The 17,479-nt window shown below is 53.5% G+C and overlaps 1 protein-coding gene across 2 annotated transcripts; it reads right to left on the minus strand.

Moving 5' to 3' along the window:
- Positions 1-3,722: 3,722 nt before the first annotated feature.
- Positions 3,723-17,451, minus strand: Ap5z1 (adaptor related protein complex 5 subunit zeta 1). Of its 2 annotated transcripts, none has more exons than XM_048436855.3 (17): positions 17,296-17,451; positions 15,097-15,231; positions 14,785-14,971; positions 14,283-14,427; positions 13,943-14,052; positions 12,973-13,141; positions 12,287-12,427; positions 11,678-11,715; positions 11,447-11,609; positions 10,425-10,606; positions 8,265-8,407; positions 7,782-7,922; positions 7,299-7,410; positions 6,471-6,568; positions 5,585-5,717; positions 5,297-5,511; positions 3,723-5,190 (listed from the first exon to the last, which is right to left on the minus strand). In XM_048436855.3, the coding sequence occupies exons 1-17, from the start codon at positions 17,334-17,336 to the stop codon at positions 4,920-4,922; spliced, it is 2,424 nt and encodes an 807-aa protein (XP_048292812.3). In that variant the 5' UTR covers positions 17,337-17,451; the 3' UTR covers positions 3,723-4,919. The 2 variants fall into 2 exon arrangements, with proteins under 2 accessions (XP_048292812.3, XP_085539649.2); XM_085683523.2 differs by lacking the exon at positions 17,296-17,451 and adding an exon at positions 15,805-16,310.
- Positions 17,452-17,479: the final 28 nt, after the last annotated feature.

The raw sequence follows: 17,479 nt of genomic DNA on the forward strand, positions 1-17,479 counted from the left end.
CTCCCCTGCGCTAGGCTATGAATGGGGTTGACTGACCACCCTCTAATCCAGGATTGCAGCTCCTTTGTAGCCAGAACACAAGAAACACAAGCCAGTCTGGTACAGTCTTTTGGTCCTTTCTTTGAGACTGTGCCTGGGCTGGTGTGGAACTTCCTGTGGAGGAGGTAGTACAGGGTGGCTCCCAGCCCACTGCAGTCTTGCTTCAGCCACCGAGCAGCAGGATCCCCATGCCTGTCTCCATCATCATAAATCACATTGCTTAGTATCTCTCCGAAGAAAGGGATCTGTAGGCCTGGAGAAGGCCAGATGATTTAGCCAACATATCCTTGAGCCCGCTCTCCTTGTTCAGGTGACCTCTGCTGGTCCCCACTTGTCACTGGTCACCAAGGCAGGATGTTGAACTCTGAGCTGGGGCCCAGGACTTTCTTCCTCAGCCCACGCCCCCTTTACACTGTTGGGAAGCTAGCCAGGGGCTGGGCATACTGTGTTAGCATCTGGCACCTGCCCACACTGGGTGTCAACAAACTTAGCCTCACTGGACATCTTCAGCGGAATCAGTAGCTCTGTCCATGTCTTCAGTGTGCAAAAAGCTAGTGGAAGAACTTGGCCAGGTCCTCATTTTTAAGAGTTTGGGGAGTGTGTGTGTGTGTGTTTGTGCGCTCACGCAAGTGCTCGTGTGGCATGCACATGCACATGCACAGTACATGTGTTGCGGTAAGGGGACAACCTGAGAAACAGCCCTCACCGTTCCCCTTGTTTCAGACAGGGTCTCTTTTTGCTTGCTGCTGTATGCACCAGGCTGGTTGGCCTGGGAGCCTCCAGGATTCTCTCTCTCCCTCCCATCTAGCAGTAGGAGCACGAGGAATAGGCACAAGCTACTGTAACTGGCTTTGTGTAGGTTCTGGGGATTCAAACTGGGGCCCACATGCTTGTGTTGCAGCTCTCTCCAGCCCAAGGCCCTCATATTTTTAACAGGAATAGAGACTTGGGGACAAGGGGCCCAAGCCAGCTGCAAACACCCCTCACACGAAAGGGACCTTTGTGGAGGGCAGCCCTTGTAGCAGGGTCCTCCGTTGTCCCTGTTACTTGCTCTAGTGCTTCTCCATGCTGCCTCTCCTGATTGCAACGAAGAGCTGCAGTGAATCTGCTGCAGGGCCTTCCTACTGCTGCTGTCGCTGCATGTTTCCACCCTGCTTGGGCAGGCAGCCATAACTCGATGATGCCCAAGATGCTGGATAAAGTGTATTTCAAAAAAAAACACTTACGTTTTTATTGATTTATTTTATGTGCATGGAATGAAGTGCGCATGTATGCATGGTGTGCATGTGGCGGTCAGAGGACAACTATGGGAGTCGATTCTTGCCACCACGTAGGTCCCGGGACTTCAACTCAGGTCAGCAGGTTCAGCACAGGAGCCTTTACCTGCCGAGTTGTCATCTTTCTGGCCCCCAAATCTTTTTATTCAAGATTTAAAAAAAAATATGTGTGTGCTTGCATGTGTTTATGTGTACCATGCACATTTAAGAGCCCTCTGAGACTAGAAGAAGGTGCCAGATACATAACTGGAGTTACATGCAATTGTGAGTTGCCATGTGGGTGCTGGGAACCAAACCCACATCCTCTGCAAGAGCAGTAAGCACTCGAGCCATTGAGGATGAATAACACCAAGGACACAACAGGACTGACATGTTAAGTCTCAGAGACTGCACAGATCCAAACCAGACAGGGCTCCACAACCAAGAAGCTATCTCCAATTAACAGCCATTCACAAAAGAAAAATTAGCTTCTCCAAGAAAGTTTCATTGGGTATACAACCCACACTTCAGATGGCTAACACAAACTCACAGGTACTTTTAGATTTTTTGTCTCATATTGCTTTCTTTGGGCTCCTCCCCTTACTGGTGTGGGGTGTGCACAGATATGCATATTTCTCTTGACTTTTTTATTTGTCTTTTATCTTTTTCTTCTTTTTGTTGTTTTTTTTTTCCTGAGACAGAGTCCTCTGAGTAGTGCTGGCTGTCCTGGAACTCTCTGTAGCCTAGAACTCACAGAGATCCACCTGCCTCTGCCTCCCGAGTGCTGGGATTAAAGGTGTGCACCACCACTACCTGGCTCTGTTTGGTTTCTTAAGGGAGACAGAAAGAAGATGTGGACTTAGAAAGGTATGGGGGGGGGGATCTGGGAGGAGATGAGGGGAAACCGATCAGAATAAATTGAATGAAAATAGCTTTTCAATTAAAAAATATTTTTGCCAAAGGTGGTTTGATGAGACGGCTCAGCAGGTAAGAGTGTGTGCTGCAAGCCTGACGTGAGAACAATCCCTAGGACAGAACTGGCTCAGAAGCCGTCCTCTGACCGCCACATGTGCTCTGCATTTTAAATTAGGTGGAGAGCAACCGAGGCAAACACCGTACATGCCGTTTATGCCTGTGCACGTGCGTGCATACACACACACACACACATACACACCTTCTGTGTGCATGTGTCTAGTCAGGTTTTTCATGAGAAACAAGGATCACAAGAGTGCTAAAAGCAGGTGTGACTATGAAAGCTGCACAGGCCCCGTGAGTGCCCGGGAGCTGGGCGCCCAGGCCAGCCCCGCCCTCTAGCCAGGTTAGGGTGGGAAAAGCCACTGAACATGTGTGACCCTCACCCCAAGCGGCTTGCCTCTGAGAGTAGCCAGGGCAGCCCCTGCCCTCCGAGTGGGCACTTAGCTTTGGCTGGTGCCCACCAGGAAGAAGGCAGTGTGTTTTCAGACGCCTCTGCCCTTGTTCACGCTGGCATGGCTTTATCAACTTTATGTACAGTGGAGTCAGCTGAATTTCGCTCATGACTATGAAGGATGCCAGTGTTCAGAGCTGGAGAGATGGTTCGGTGGTTAAGAGCACTGGCTGCTCTTCCAAAGGACATGTGTTCCATTTCCAGCATCCACATGGCGACTTACAATTCTGTAACGCCAGTTCCAGCGGGTCTGATGCTCTTTGACCTCTGCATGCAGCGCATGCACATGGTGCACTGACACATATGCAGGCAAAGCACCTGTGTTCCTGACTTAAGGGCATGGCAGATACCACTGTTTCCTCTGCTCCTGCTCTAGGGGTGGCTGCCCTCACAGACAGGTGGCACCAAACAGACACGGTGGGTCACTCTCCAGGCACATGGGTCCAGGCCTAGCTCAGGGGGAGCTTTGGTCAGGCACAGCATGTCTAGTGACAACAGAGGTTTCCCTGAACATGAACCTGGACATAAGTTCCACACGGGTTGCAGTATCCCTGTGGCCTGGATAGGAGCACCCCATGTTGTCACAGACCTCAGCTGCAGTCTTAAGCCTTACTTTTCTTAGAGAGCTCTGACCCAACACACGGAGAGGAGCATAATGCAAAGCCCAGATGCAGAAAGTGAAGCGTGGGGCTGTGGGTAGGGTCAAAGGCTTGCCCAGCAATAGACTAAAAGCAACGGCGCCTCCTAGTGGCCATGTACTGACAGTACCTGAGCAGTTCCAGTTATGATGTTCCCTAGAGCAGCCCAACCCAGGGCTCAGGGAAACTGCATAAGGACTCAAGCAGAACCCAGCAGCCCTGAGCACCAGCATGAACCCTGGGAGATTCTGCACAGGACTGCAGGAGCACGTAGGAGCCCTCCATACCTCCCCACATCCCTCAATTACGAAGCTGCATAAATAGGCAACACCAGCTTCAGGTGTACCCTGGAGACACGGCATCCTCATGAGTACTTGAATTTATTTGGCTTTTAAAATGTCTTGTGTGCACGAGAAGACGTAACACATCTTCTGGGAGTTGGTTCCTGTTCTCCCGCTGCTCTGCATACCCAAGGCTAGCGTCCTGTGAACTTTGGACTGATTCAGTCTCTGCAGGTGTGCACACACTAGGCACCTGGCTCTCTACCTGGGATCCAGGGGTCAAACGTGGGTCATCAGGCTTCTATGGCAAAGCCTTTAATGTGTTGAGTCGTCTTTCAGGCCCAATTTCTTCTGTAGTCCAGGCAGCCCTCCAAGTTACTGCATACCCAGGGGTGAGCTTGAACTTCTGACCCTGCTGCCTCCACCTCCCAAGTGCTGGGATTGCAGGTGTGCACTACAATGCTTGGGTCACGCTGGACTTTGTGCATGAAGGACACACTCCACTGGCTGAGCTACAGCCTCATCTCCTAGTCTTGTCACTTCTGTCACATCCAAGACACCAGGGCTAAACATGAGGACCAGGGATTTCCTGCAGGAGAACCGGCGACTTCCCTCTACAGGACAGGGTGGGAAGGGCCCATGCTTCAGGCCATGCTCAGGCTCTGATTATCTTCCAGTCTGAGGACGGCAGAAAGATCTTGGCTGTACACAGCACTTAAAGGTTTATCTGGGAGAAAGCAAGATGGTTCAGTAGGCAGTGCTTGAAACCGAGCCTCACAAGCCAGGACCCACATGAAGGAGAGACTGAGTCACCAAAGTTGTCTCCTGATAGCCACATGTGTGTTGTGGTGTGTGCACAGCACCTACACATAAGCATTAAAATTCTTTGTGTGGTGTGAGTGGTTTGGTTTTTCTGTGTAGCCCTGGCTGGCCTCAGCTCCAGAGCTGGGATAAAAGGCGTGCGCCACCCCTGCCCAGCATAAGCAGTTTTATGAAGCTTGTTATTGGTACTGCACTGCCCCCGCCCCAACTCTAGAAATGAGTTAAGAGCAGTGAGTAGCTTAGCCATCTATCACATGCTCAACGGAGTGTGAGCGGCCACAGGGACAAGGCTGGATGACTCATCCCCAGGAACTAGTGACCCCATCTTCAGGGCCATGTCCACTTTCCTCCCCACTCTCCCCTCCAGTCGCCCCAGCTTGCAGCTCAACTCTAATATCAGACTGGCCGCCCGGGCTCTTAAACTGTAGTCAGTGTTCAAATGGTGACTGTCCTTTCTTCAACCTGGCAAGAGGCCAGCCTCCTTCTCCACCAGCCGGCTGACGGTGCGCAGGGCCAGAGGCAGGGCTGTGTTGGTGTCTCGGTGGTAGCGAGGCTGGCACACGCCTGCAGTGGGTGTGAACACAAACTGGGCCACACTGGGCATCTTCAGTAGAGTCAGTAGCTCTGTGGCCCGGGTACGGATGGCTTCTGCATCCTCCTCACTGTACATGGAGCTGGTGGCTGGGTTCTGGGCCACGGTCCGAATTTTTGAGAGGAATAATGACACCCTGGGGAAGAGAGGGGCTCAGCTATTTAGCTGCCAAGGACCAGTACCCTAACACACCCAGATGGCTGCCCTCATGGGCTCCTACTCTGCGCTCCCCCGCTGGATACCTTGGGATCAGGTCTTGGCTCCGGGAGGCCAGCTTGGTCAGTGTGGTCATGAGCACAGTGACCACCTGTGGGGGACAGCAGGGCAGGTCAGCCGAGGGGCGGGACTGGGTGACTTCAAACAGCAGGGCCTCCAGCGCTTCAAACAACTTGTTGATCTGCTCCACTGTGCATCTCTTGTCGCAGGTCACCGACAGGTACTCACCAATGGCCCATACCTAAGCCCAGAACAGAGGCTTAGCACACAACGGGGCTTCCTGTCCGACGGTGGGAGGGTGGGCTTGTGCTTACCACACAGGTGAACATGCTGACTCGGCTGCAGATGCTGCTCACGCTCCCCACAAATTCCAGAAGCTCTCGTGACAGCTCCACCACCAATGATGGCTTCAGCTTGCATAGCACCAGAAGCTGGGAGCTCAGCACCCTGCCAGGAGAGCGAAAACCCTGTGAGGCTGTGTGCTCAGGGCAGATCTGAGCCAGGCCCGATCTGATGGAAAAGAGCCAGAAGCACCTGGGGGAAGTCAGGTAGATAAGAACTGTCACCTGTTGAGTCACTCTACTGGGGACATGACTGTCTCAAATCCAGGCTACTTGAGAGAGTGAGGTAGGAGGAATGCTGTGAGTTCTAGGACAGCTGGGACTGGAGTGAGCCCTGTCTTATAAAACTGAGGAGGAGAGCACCTGCCTAGAATCCCCCAGTGAGGGGCTGGGGTGTGGCTCAGTGGTAGAGTACTTATCTAGGATTAAGGTGGCCTTAGGTTTAATTCCCAGGATGAGTGCATATCTATGTGTGAGAATAAATGATTTAAAGCAGTGTTTCTCAACCTGCGGGTCATGACCTTTTGAGCTGGCATATTAGAAATCCTGCATATCAGATATTTACATTATTATACATAAGAATAGCAAAATTACAGTTACGTAGTAGCAATGAAAATAATTTTATGGTTGAGAGGTCACCACAATATAAGGAAATGTCACAGCATTAGGAAGGCGGAGAACCACTGCTCTAAAGGAAAGGGACCTTGGTGGACAGGAATCTCTGCAATGGAGACGTGAGCCTACCATTCAAAGGACACAAAGAGTCTCAGAGGAGGGCAGACAGCAGCATGTCCTGAATGGGAGACGAGCTGCACCTGGGGGAGGAACTGGCTGGACAGGAGAGTGCTCAGACCCCTACCTGTGCACATTGGCCTCATACTGAGGGACCTGGTAGAGGGAGTCACTTCTGTCCAGGAGCAGCAGCGCCAGCTGGTTGATCAGGGCCCCATCAGCAAACTGGGATCAAGAACAAGAGGCAGGTTCAGTCCTGGGCAGTGGCGCTATTATCTTCTGCCCTCAGGAGGAGTGAGGCCACCAAGGGGAGCATGACTTAGGGGTGAATCTCTTCACTGCCTATGTTCCCCAGCACCTGAAAACCAGGGGGAGGACCCCAAAACCCCAGCCTTCCAGCCCTGCACCTCAGGACCTGCTCTGTTGCAGGGTGTGGTGGTGCACACCTTTAGGCCCAGCACTTGGGAGGCAGAGGCAGGAGGATCTGAGAGTCTGTGGCCGCTCTAGTTCACATGGTGAACTCCAGGCCAGCGGTTTATACAGAAAGGCAGTGTCTCAAATACGAAAACAGAAACAAAAAAAATCTAAGCCTGTTCCCCGAGGCCAAGGTTCTGTTTTGTCTAGCTGAGTGACCCCAAATGGCCCCATTCTGTTACTAGTCTACCTCAAAGGGTTCTGAGGGCTTCCGGTCACCCAACCTGTGAACACGCAGTCAGGGCTATGGGAGCTCAGGGGGACTGGGCACAGGCTGTTCTGGCTCTAGCTTGCGCTGCCAGTCCGCCCCATCCTGAGGGCTGAAGGGTGAGCAGCCCTTTCCTGCCTCTCTTACTGAGACCAATGGAGGGTGCTGCAAGACAAACCGCCCGTGGGGTCAAGGCCAGTGCACCACACTCTGGCCTGGGCCCTCCTGACTATATGAGGTCTATAGGGGAAGGGACCTGGGCAGTGGGCTCACCTGGGTCACGGCTGAGAAGAAGGCCTGGAGCAGGATGGGCACCGCCTCCGAACACTGGGTTACCCGAGCACAGCTGGCCATGGGCTTCAGCAGCTGGTGAAGTGGTGTCAGTCTGGGGACAGACACAGTGGGGCTACTGAGGGCCCGCCCACTTTTCCTCCTGAGTGACCCCACAGGAATCAGAAGGAGGGACGCTGTGGCCAGCCACTGGTAGTCACGGTTCATGTGTTCTACAGGGCTCAAGCAGGCCAGGAGATGCCAAGGGCCCCAGGACAGCAGAGCCAGGGACACAGCCTGTAGGCCATTCCTGGTCTCTCACTCCCCAGAATATGCTAGGCCTTAGTTTCCCCTTTGTAAAGTGGATTATCCACAGCACCAGCTGAGGGCTGGGTTGATGGGTGGAGCCCGGACTGAGTAAGAACACATCCCTTTCTCTGGCACAGAGTCCTACGTCATGGAGAGTGATTGGCCCAGGGGCCCCACCTCTCTGTGGAGCCACTGGCCTTGGTACGAAGCAGGTGGCGGAAGAGTCCCTGGAACTGTGGGTCCCGGAAGGTCTCCAGGCAGTTGGGAATCCTGAGGGAGACATCCCAAAGCGGCCTTTCCGATGGAGTCTGTGAGGACCTGAGAGGACAGAGGCTCAGATGGGATGCTACTCTCAGCACAAGTCAACCACGGTTCTATTTGGCCCGATGCCACCTGCTGGAGCATTGCAGGCTCTCAGGGCTGGGGAAGCACTCTGGGCCGGAGAACATGGGAGACTCCCCTTGCTGAGCCTGAGTGTGCTGAGGAGTGCTGGGGCTCAGGGGCTGCTCGGGTGGGTGGCAAAGGGAGCAGAGATGCGCTGTCTGTGGTCTGGAGCCTTGCAGAGGCCCTGGTGCAGGGGGTTGGGAGCCGTGAGGAGAGCAGAGCTGGTGCCTGGCTGCATGAGAGGGGACAGGGCTGATCGGGGCAGAGTGGGCCCACCTGAGCTGTAGGTCCAGGGCAGCAGTGAGGCAGGGCAGGTCAAGCAGTGCGTGCAACATCTCCAGGGCGGAGCCAGCATCCACCAGAGCTGGGAGGAGGACTACAAACTTGGCTGTGAGGGGAGGGCTGTTCCAAGCCAGGAACTGTGGAGGAGGAAGAGACACAGTGGCTCAGACAGGGCAGGAGGACACTTGCTGGCCATGGCCTCGTCCGATGACCTCCTCCTGCACACTCACACAAAGACACTCCGTTCAGACAGGGGCAGCTGGACCCAGCCCTCCCCGCTCTCCCCACCTTTGCCTATGTTGTGAGGCTTTCACTTACTGCTACTGAAGTGAGTGTGTGTACACGTACACACGAGTGGAAGCCAAAGGACATCATGTAGGAGCGGGGTCTCTCACTTTACCACATGGGTCCCAGGGAGGGAACCCCGACTGTCAGCAGCATCTTTACTAGCTGGAGCCGTCTCTAGCTATATTTGCTATTCTATTTTGTCTTTTGCGGCCAATTTTGTGGCAGCAATGACGGCAGCCATTTCTGAATTACTCCTGTTTTCTTTAGAAAAGGGACCGAGTTTGGGGCAGGGAGACGGCTCAGTCAGGAAAGTGCTTGTTGCACAAACACGAGGACCTGCACAGTGCTGGGCATAGCAGTGTGCATCCGAGTCCCCGGGGAGGCACAGTCAGTCATTACTGGGGCCGGCTGGCCATTTAGCCTGCTCACACCCGTGCGCTCCCAGTAAAGCGAGAGATTCTGTCTCAAAAAGAAGGGGTGGGAGTGAGTGGGGCAGGGCAGAGATGATGTACTTGGTAAAATACGAGGCTTTAAGTCCAAATCCCCTGAACCCATGTATAGTTGGTCTGGGCAGCACACGCTCTAACTCCAGCACTCCTACGTTGAGGAGGCGGACATAGAATTCCAGGAAGATCACCAGCTGCCTAGTGTGTGCAGTGGTTAGCAGCTGGAGACCCAACCTCAAACAACAAGGTGGAGTGTAAGGACGTAAGGATCGTAACACCTGGGTTTGTGTTTTGATCTCCACACACATGTATCTAGACTCATACATGGAATACATGAACACGAATGGACACACACATACACACACACACGCACGCAGGACTGGGTCTATAAATGGTTGTAAGAGCTTAGACTGTGAAGTACAAGTTAAAGACACACGATGGGCTGGGGAGATGGCGCAGTCAGTAAAGCACCTGCTGTGCACACATAGGAACCTTGGTTTTATCCCTCAGAACAACACCACCTAAGGTTGACCTCTGACCTCTACAAGCACATGCATATCCCCCGCTCCCATAGATCCATCCCAGGCTCATAATGATGAACTGAATGCACGTGTGCCCACTAGAGTAATGTTGTGGATCAAGCAGACACGACTGCACACACCTGCAATTCGGCACGCAGGAAGCTCGGCTTCAGGGAGCAGAGGGATCTCAAAACTGAAGCTGGCCAGCTCCAAGTCAGCCATCCATCTCGTCTATGCACGACTTTGTGTTTTAGATATTGTTTTAGATGTATGTGTGGATTGCCTGCATATATGTAGAGCACTGTGTGCATGAAGTGCCTGAAGAGGCCAGCAGAGGACACTGGGTCCCGTGGAATTAGTTACATACAGATGGCTGTGAGCCACCATATGCTGGGAACCGAAACTGGGTCCTCCGCAAGAGCAGCCAGTGCTAATAATCACTAAGCCATCTCTCCAGGCCCTAGGATTTTCTTTTTGCTGTTTGTTTGTTTTTAAGACAAAGTGTCCCAATGAGGCCCTGGTTGCCTGGAACTTACTTATGTAGACCAGGCTAGCCTTGAACTATTCTTAGGGATCCTCTTGCCTCTGACTCCTGAGGGCTAGGATTGGTGCTGACACATCTGGCTTTGTTTGCTTTTTGAGACAGGGCGTCACATAGCCCAGGCTGTAACTGAAGCAGGCCTTGAATTCTTACTTCTGATCCCTTTGCCTCAGCCTCCCTTGTGCTGGGATTACATGTATGAAGTACCATGTCTGGTTCCCATGTGACTGTCTGAGATGATGCTGTTTGTCTGATATATGGAGACCCCTAGTGCTAACACCTCACCTTGCGTCCCAAAAGGAGATCAACTGAAAAGGGGAGAAAGCCTGAGTTCACCCCCCAAAAAGTCTACACTTGCCTTGAACAAACTAGGGAAGCTCAACCTGAGGAGGCTGAGGAAGTGGGGGTCGAACTGGGCCAGGTTGCGCGTGCAGAAGTGTGTGACTTCGAAGGCCAGGGTTGGGCTGTAGAAGCGCTCGGAAGGGAGCCTGCTGAGCAGGTGCTGGTAGATGGCTTCCGCATCCACGGTGGCTGCCTCCCCTGAAAGACACCAGAGGCCGCCAAGGCGTCAGGCTCTGCAGCAGCAGCATCTGCAGTGACCTGGGGTGAGTTCTGCTTTAGCCAGAGCTTAGTGTGGCCGAGCCACGGTTTGCACGTGTCTCCAGAACACCGAGAGCCTCCTGTAGATGGTGCTGCCTCCCTGATACCACAGAGCACAACCCACGAGGACACTGTCAGGAGGGCAGTAGGCCTCAACTTCTGACTTTTGTGGGCCCATGGTAGAGCAGAGTTCTGTGCTTGGCCCAGAACTGTACTCTCAGCCACTCAGGAGGCTGAAGCTGAAGAATCCCAAGTTCAAGACCCGCCTGGGCAACTTTGTGAGACCCTATTCTGAAATAAAGAGAGGCGAGGTGTGGTGGCACACCCTTTTAAATAGAGCACTTGGGAGACAGAGGCAAGTGAACCTCCATGAGCTCCAGGTCAGCTGGAGCTACAAATGAGGGCCTGTTTTAAAACAAGAAAGAAAAACCACATAAACCAAGTAAAAACAAAATGAAGCAATCAAAATAAAAAGAGGACTGGGGATTAAACTCAGTGGTAGAGCCCCTGCCTAGCATCCCCCAGTGAGGGGCTAGGGTGTGGTTCAGTGGTAGAGCCCCTGCCTAGAATCCCCCAGTGAGGGGCTGGGGTGTGGCTCAGTGGTAGAGCCCCTGCCTAGAATCCCCCAGTGAGGGGCTGGGGTGTGGCTCAGTGGGAGAGCACCTTGTCTAGCATGTAAAGAACTTGGGCTCCATGCCCAGACTGCCAATAAACAAACAAAACTGTAAGTATGACAGCCTCTGAGTGCCTGGAAGAAACTTCCCATGTACCCAGACTCACCATGGTTCAGGAAGAACTGGGCAAGGGGCACCAGTGCCCGCTCGCTGCCAGGGTCTTCACCTAGCCTCCTATGCAGGGCCTTCAGGCAGGAGAGGGTGCGGTAAAGGAAGGAGGGGTCCTGTCGGCACAGCACATCCAGCACCAACACAGCTTCCACCAGGCACTGCAGGGACACCGAGTTGTGTCAGAGGGTCAGGCAGCACCTGCCCCAGCACCCTGCAGGCTACTTACAGCTTTCTGTAGGTCAGAGTCCCCCTTCCTCAAAGCTCCTGGAACAAAGAAAGTTGACTTGTCTCAAAACAGTCCCATAACAAGGCAGCCTGTGTCCTACAAGTTTGAGGTCAGGACAATGAGCGGTCATGTGACAAGACAGGGGGCAGGGACTAGTGCCCATAAGGTGCATACAAGATGGGTGGACCTTGGATGCCAGAGGCGAGGTGCTAGGCACACAGGTAAGGCCTGTCCTCAGACACAAGGAGGCTCCGGATTCCACAGTGATCTGAGACCCATGGCTCTTCTTTTCAAGATATTATTTTCAATTTCATTTCGTGTGAATGGATGCTTTTTCTACATGTTATATACGTGCACCATATGCTTGCTTGGTGTCTGAGGAGGCCAGAAGAGGGCATCAGATCCTCTGTAACTGTAGTTACTATGGGAAACCATGTGGGTACTTGGAACCAAAACCAGGTCCTCTGCAAGAGCAGCCAAGTGCTCTTAACTGCTGAGCCACCTCTCTGCCTTTGTTCCAGGGCCAGTTCTTTTAAAGCAGACATTCAGCTAGGTTGGCTGCCTTGACCCCACCCTGCAGGAAAATGTGTTGGTAGCCTGGGGACTCACTCCGGTTACTCTGTTCCAATAGGCGCTGGCAGTACTCAAAGGCCACCTCTCTCAGCCTCTCCTGAGGGGGCAGCAGTCGGCTGGCAGTGGAGGCAGCAGAGAGAACAGACAGGGTGGAGCCCTCCAGCTCTGACTTGTCCTCTGTAGGAGAAAGGAACCCAATACCCCTGTGTGGACAGGCACTCTCCAGCAGCTTCCCAGAGTGCTCAAGGTCGCCCAAGTCATGAAGTATGAAGCAGATGTCACAAATTCATCTGGGCCACTGGTTGGCTTTTATGTTTGTTTTTACTGTATGAAAACTACATAGCTGAGGCTGGCCTTGAATTCCCTAATCCCTCTGCCTCTACCTCCCGAGGGCTGGGCTCATGGGCACACACCGCCACGAGCAGCTCAATCTGTCTGCAGCTGGGACAAGATCAGATAGGCCTGTGAACAGCTGCCCTGGATGATCCGCCTGGCTCTCTGGACTTCATGGAGACATCAGTATGCTTACAAAGGCGCTAGGCTGTGTTCTCGGCCCCTCCTGGGGTCAGTGGCCCTCTGTTGCTAGCCTCCAAACTCAACACACTCCTTGCTTGGCCCACAGACACTGTGGTTTTCGTCTTGCCCACACCTTACCCGCACCCGAGCCACAGCGTATCTGTGCTCTTTACCCCTCAGTGCTTTCTGTTCTAGCCTGGGCACACCTGCATCTGGACTGCCTGGATCCTCAGGGCCACTGTGGAGCAGCCATTTCCGAAGCATGGAGAAGGCCTGCATGTTCAGCCACTGGTCCTCTGTGAAGTGCTGGCCCGTGGAGAGGACTGTGAAGAAGTCAGAAGCCACTGCTCCATCTACCTCTGTGATGGGACCTGGCTGTGGGAGGAAGGACAGGGCTGGGGAGAAGCCTGGTGGGCTCATAAAGCACTCAGGAGTATAGAAACCATGTACAGGAGGCTGTGAGCTCCACCATGGCCCAGGGACCTGCATTTCCTGCCCTCTCCGGCTACAGCCTTGTAGAAAGCATCCACACTCCTAGATCCAGGCATGCCTGCCCCAAGACCTAAACACACGGACGGCTCCAGCTCAGATGTGTGTCTTGCGCCCTCTGTAGGCACTGAGCAGGGGCTATGCAGGCTGAGGAAATGTCAGGCTCCAAGTGCACTCCCCCATCCTGGACTTTCCCCACTCCACGGTAGAGAGCAATGAGAAACCTTACTGGAACCAAGGGGAAGGACAAGCAGCGTTCATAGGAACCTGTCTGTTGATTCGCTGTGTGGTGTCAGTGCATGGGAGAGAGGGAATGAGCACTATCAGAGACAGTAGCATTGCTTTGGTTTTGTGACAGTGTCTCATGCACACCAGTGTGTTCTCAAACTTGCTATGTAGCTGGGATGACTGAAATCCTAATTCTTGTTCCAGCCTCCTCAGTTCTGGGGCTGCAGATGTGCACCACCACGTGTTTATGTGCTTCTGGGGTTGTGGGTGTGCACCACACGTGTTTATGTGGTCCTGGGGCTGCGGGTGTGCACCACACACATTTATGTAGTTCTGGGGCTTGAACCTAAGGCTAAACACACGCTAGGTAAATGCTCTACCACCTGGGCCTCATCCCCAGCCTGTGGCAGAGCTTTTGTGATTTCAGCTCCCTGGGACCCCAAAGCAGCCAGGACTTACCTGCCGGGTCCTGGGTGTAGAGAAGAAGCCGCCTGAGTATGGAAGCCCCTGTTGGAGGCTGGCGTAGCGCAGCCAGTCCACTAGCCTTCTGCTGAGCAGGTTGGTCTGGTCTGTGGGGAAGGGAGGGTGTGCAGTGAGGGAAAGTTAAGTCTCAAGATTCTCAGGTGGTGCCGAATCTGCTCTAGAGAAAATGGGGCTCAACAGAACCCCATACCATGGGTATACCCCGGGAAGCCATGCATGATTCTCCGACAGCTCTAACCTCCTTCCACCACACCCTAGACTACAGTCACTGTGGGAAAGGAGCCAACAAAGCCTTTGGGGAAGAAGTGTCCAGTACCTTCTACGAGGGTGCCTGGGGCCAGGCCAATGATCTTGGACAGGACGGGGAGGAGGTGCCTGACGCTGGGCCCCTCGGGCTGCCGGTTCTCAAGGATCTTGAAGATGCGCTGGCTCAGAGAGATGATCTCTCCTTTTCTGTCTCCCTTCAAAGTAGGACAGGAAGCCGAGGACATGAGTGTCTCAGCAGCATAAGGAGCTGAGTTCGATCCCTGGAAACACACTACAGCTGCTCTTACATATGCTCAGAACATCACACTGGCAGGCCCGGCCCTGGAGTCCGACTGAGCTATCAACAGAGACCTGGAGTGTGTGCATGGGGGGCTGTACACACGAGACAGTCATTAGACCATCCAAGGGGATGGACTCTGGACAGAGTGGGTCTCTGCAGCACTGGATACCTTGAGGGACAAACCAGTTAGTTGTATTCCTGTGATCCCAGGACCACAAGAAACAGACGCCACCCCCTTCCTCCCCACCCCCAGTAGTGGCAATTGTGTTACCTGGGCTAAGAGTACAGAGGCCGCAAGACTGAGCTGCTGGGTGTTTTGGGTGTGATCACAGGACAGGGCCAGGTCATCAAAAGGTGACATCTCTCTCAAGATAGCGGCACAGAGGACCTGAAGCTGCTCAGGATTTGTGGGCAAACAGAGGGTGTTCTGCAACAGGTCCATACACATCTTCTCCAGCCTGGAGGGCGAGACCCCAGGAGATGACATGTTAGGCCTGTGGCACATACACGGACACCCCAGGGAAGACCGCTGGGACCTGTCTGCTGGATGTACAGGGTTTGCCCAGCAGTGCTCTCCACTCACCGTCGGGGATACTTGGTGGCTGAGACGATGAGGAAGAGCCTCTGCACGGCATCCACGGCGGCTGGCCCTGGGGGTTCCTGCAGCAGCTTAGTGACCCGGGTGCAGAACCGCTGCAGCTCCTCATCCTGTATCTCCCTAAGGAAAGAAGGAAGGGGACCACGGTGCTGCCCTGAGCTACAGGCATGTCCCCCACTGGGGGACTATCCCTAACCAGCACAGAGAAAGCAAGCAGCAGCCATCCAGGCTCACAGGTGTGCACAACCAAACCCCGCTTTCCTTGGCCCCTGCCTTTATTGGCAGTGATGGAGTTTGAAGCCAGGGCCCTACATGTAATAAGAGAGCAGCCACCCTACCTCTGAGGGCTACTGCTAGCACTCCCAAGTTGTCCTTCAAACATGCTTTAGTGAGCCTCCCACTTCTGAGAAGGGGACGTAAAAGCTTCTATATTGAAGTGCAAAGATTACAGCAGAGTGTAAGATGAGCCCAATATGTCACTGGCTTCAATCGAATATGCTGAGACCAAACTAAGTATCAGAGCAGAACTCAGTTTCCCAGCTTCTCTTCCAAGTTTCACAGCAAGGAAAAGAGGGCTGGGACTGCAACTCGGCAGAAGGGCGCTTGCCTAGATGAGTGCAGCCCTGGATTCCATCCCCAGCACCACAAAATAAAGGCCCACAATGAAGGAACGATGTGTACGATGGCACACACCTTTAATCCCAGCACTTGGAAGGCAGAGTCAAGTGGATCTCTCTTGCATTTGAGGTCAGTTTGGTCTACAAAGCAAGTTCCTGGGCCACACAGTGAGGCTCTGTCTCAACTATTCCCTAACACACACACACACAAATCTGTATGAGGGGCCTGTGGGTGCTAAGGAGGGCTCCCCCAACATCCTAAACCATGGCTGACAGCCCTACTGTGGTCTCTAGATGGGGCTGACAGTTTGTATGCTGCCCAATTTTGGACCTGTCTGTCAAGGGCTTGAATTTGGTTCCTGGGAAACAGAAAGAAAACAGCCTCCTCTCGGCAGTTACTGAATGTCCTACGGCTGTAGGATGACCTCCAGTAGCCTTCCCACCACCCTAGCCTACTTGGTTTTTCCATGATCCACTCAGTCACACTAAGGTACCTATAGAAGAGACTGAGTGAGGAAGGGGAGCCACGAACTGGCCCAAGGTTGTGCCTAACGACAGGATGAAATGACCAGAAGAGAGATACCCTGCATCGAGTGGGTACAGCTTCAGCACAAGCTTTAAAACACTGACCCAATTCTCCCACAGCTCTGCCACTGCTCCTGGGGATTCCTCCCAAGACAAAAAGAATTTCAATGAGTCGCTTTGCCTTTCATCACCCGTCCCAGGACTCTGAGCAGAATCTGAGTGGGAAACGTTATTTTTGTGCTGGCACGAGGAGGCCACACGCTGACCAACACTTAAGTCCCCATGTAACAAACACTCTGCTTAAAACGGAAACTATCCCATCTACTGAAGGAGGGCGGTGGGCCTGTAGGCGGATGGTGTGGCTCGGTCACCGCTTAGTCCTAATGGATCTTAGAGAATTATCTTGGGAGTTTTTTTGGTTTTGCTTTTTTTTTTTTAAATTTGTTACATTTATTTATTTATGTGCAGCTGGGGGTGCTAGAGTGGAGATCAGAAGACAACTTGAAGGAATTGATTTTCTCCTTCCTCCACGTGGATTCCCGGGGTCGAGCCAAGGCTGTCAGGCTTGGCTGCAAGGGCGTTTATCCATTGAGCCCTCTGAGTTCTGTCCTGTTCGCAGGCTCCAAACTTTAATGCTTGTTCAGGCTCTTGTTCCCTGGGATTCCAGAGACCTTATCCATCCTAATCTTTCCTCACAAGTGGCCCAGTTCAGAGTCCAGATTTGTCCCTTTGCTTTTTAAGTTTACCAAATGCATCAGGTCTGGGTTTCTGATACTCATTTCCTCCGTTTGATCGAGTGCCATCAAATCTTGGACCGGCTAGTTGGGAAGGATGGCGTAACCTAGACGCTCAATGCAGGTCCAGCGTAGCCTGGCACCAGACACGATGGGGAGAACTTCTTAGTTGGGTCGTGCACCTCACACTTCACGCAGGCCGTCCCGGGCACCACACGGGGACCCGAGCCGCGCAGCGGAACCACCGCCTCCCTGCTCCTCCCTGGCTTTGTCTCATGTCCCGTGTCCCCGGCCCCAGATTCGCAGACCTGGCCTGGTGCAGCAGACTCTCCGCGCCCGCCGAGAACATCCTGCTCACAGCTCGGAGGCCACCCCCGACCAAAGCGTTGTCGGGGACTTCCGAGTCGCGTCACATGATGGGTCATGTGACCAAACTGCGTGCCTCTGCTTCTCTACCCCTCCCTCGCCCCGGCTGCGTCACGTGGGAGAACC

The sequence above is a fragment of the Myodes glareolus genome, chromosome 2 (genome assembly GCF_982192425.1).
Source record: "Myodes glareolus chromosome 2, mMyoGla1.1, whole genome shotgun sequence".
Lineage (NCBI taxonomy): Eukaryota > Metazoa > Chordata > Mammalia > Rodentia > Cricetidae > Myodes > Myodes glareolus.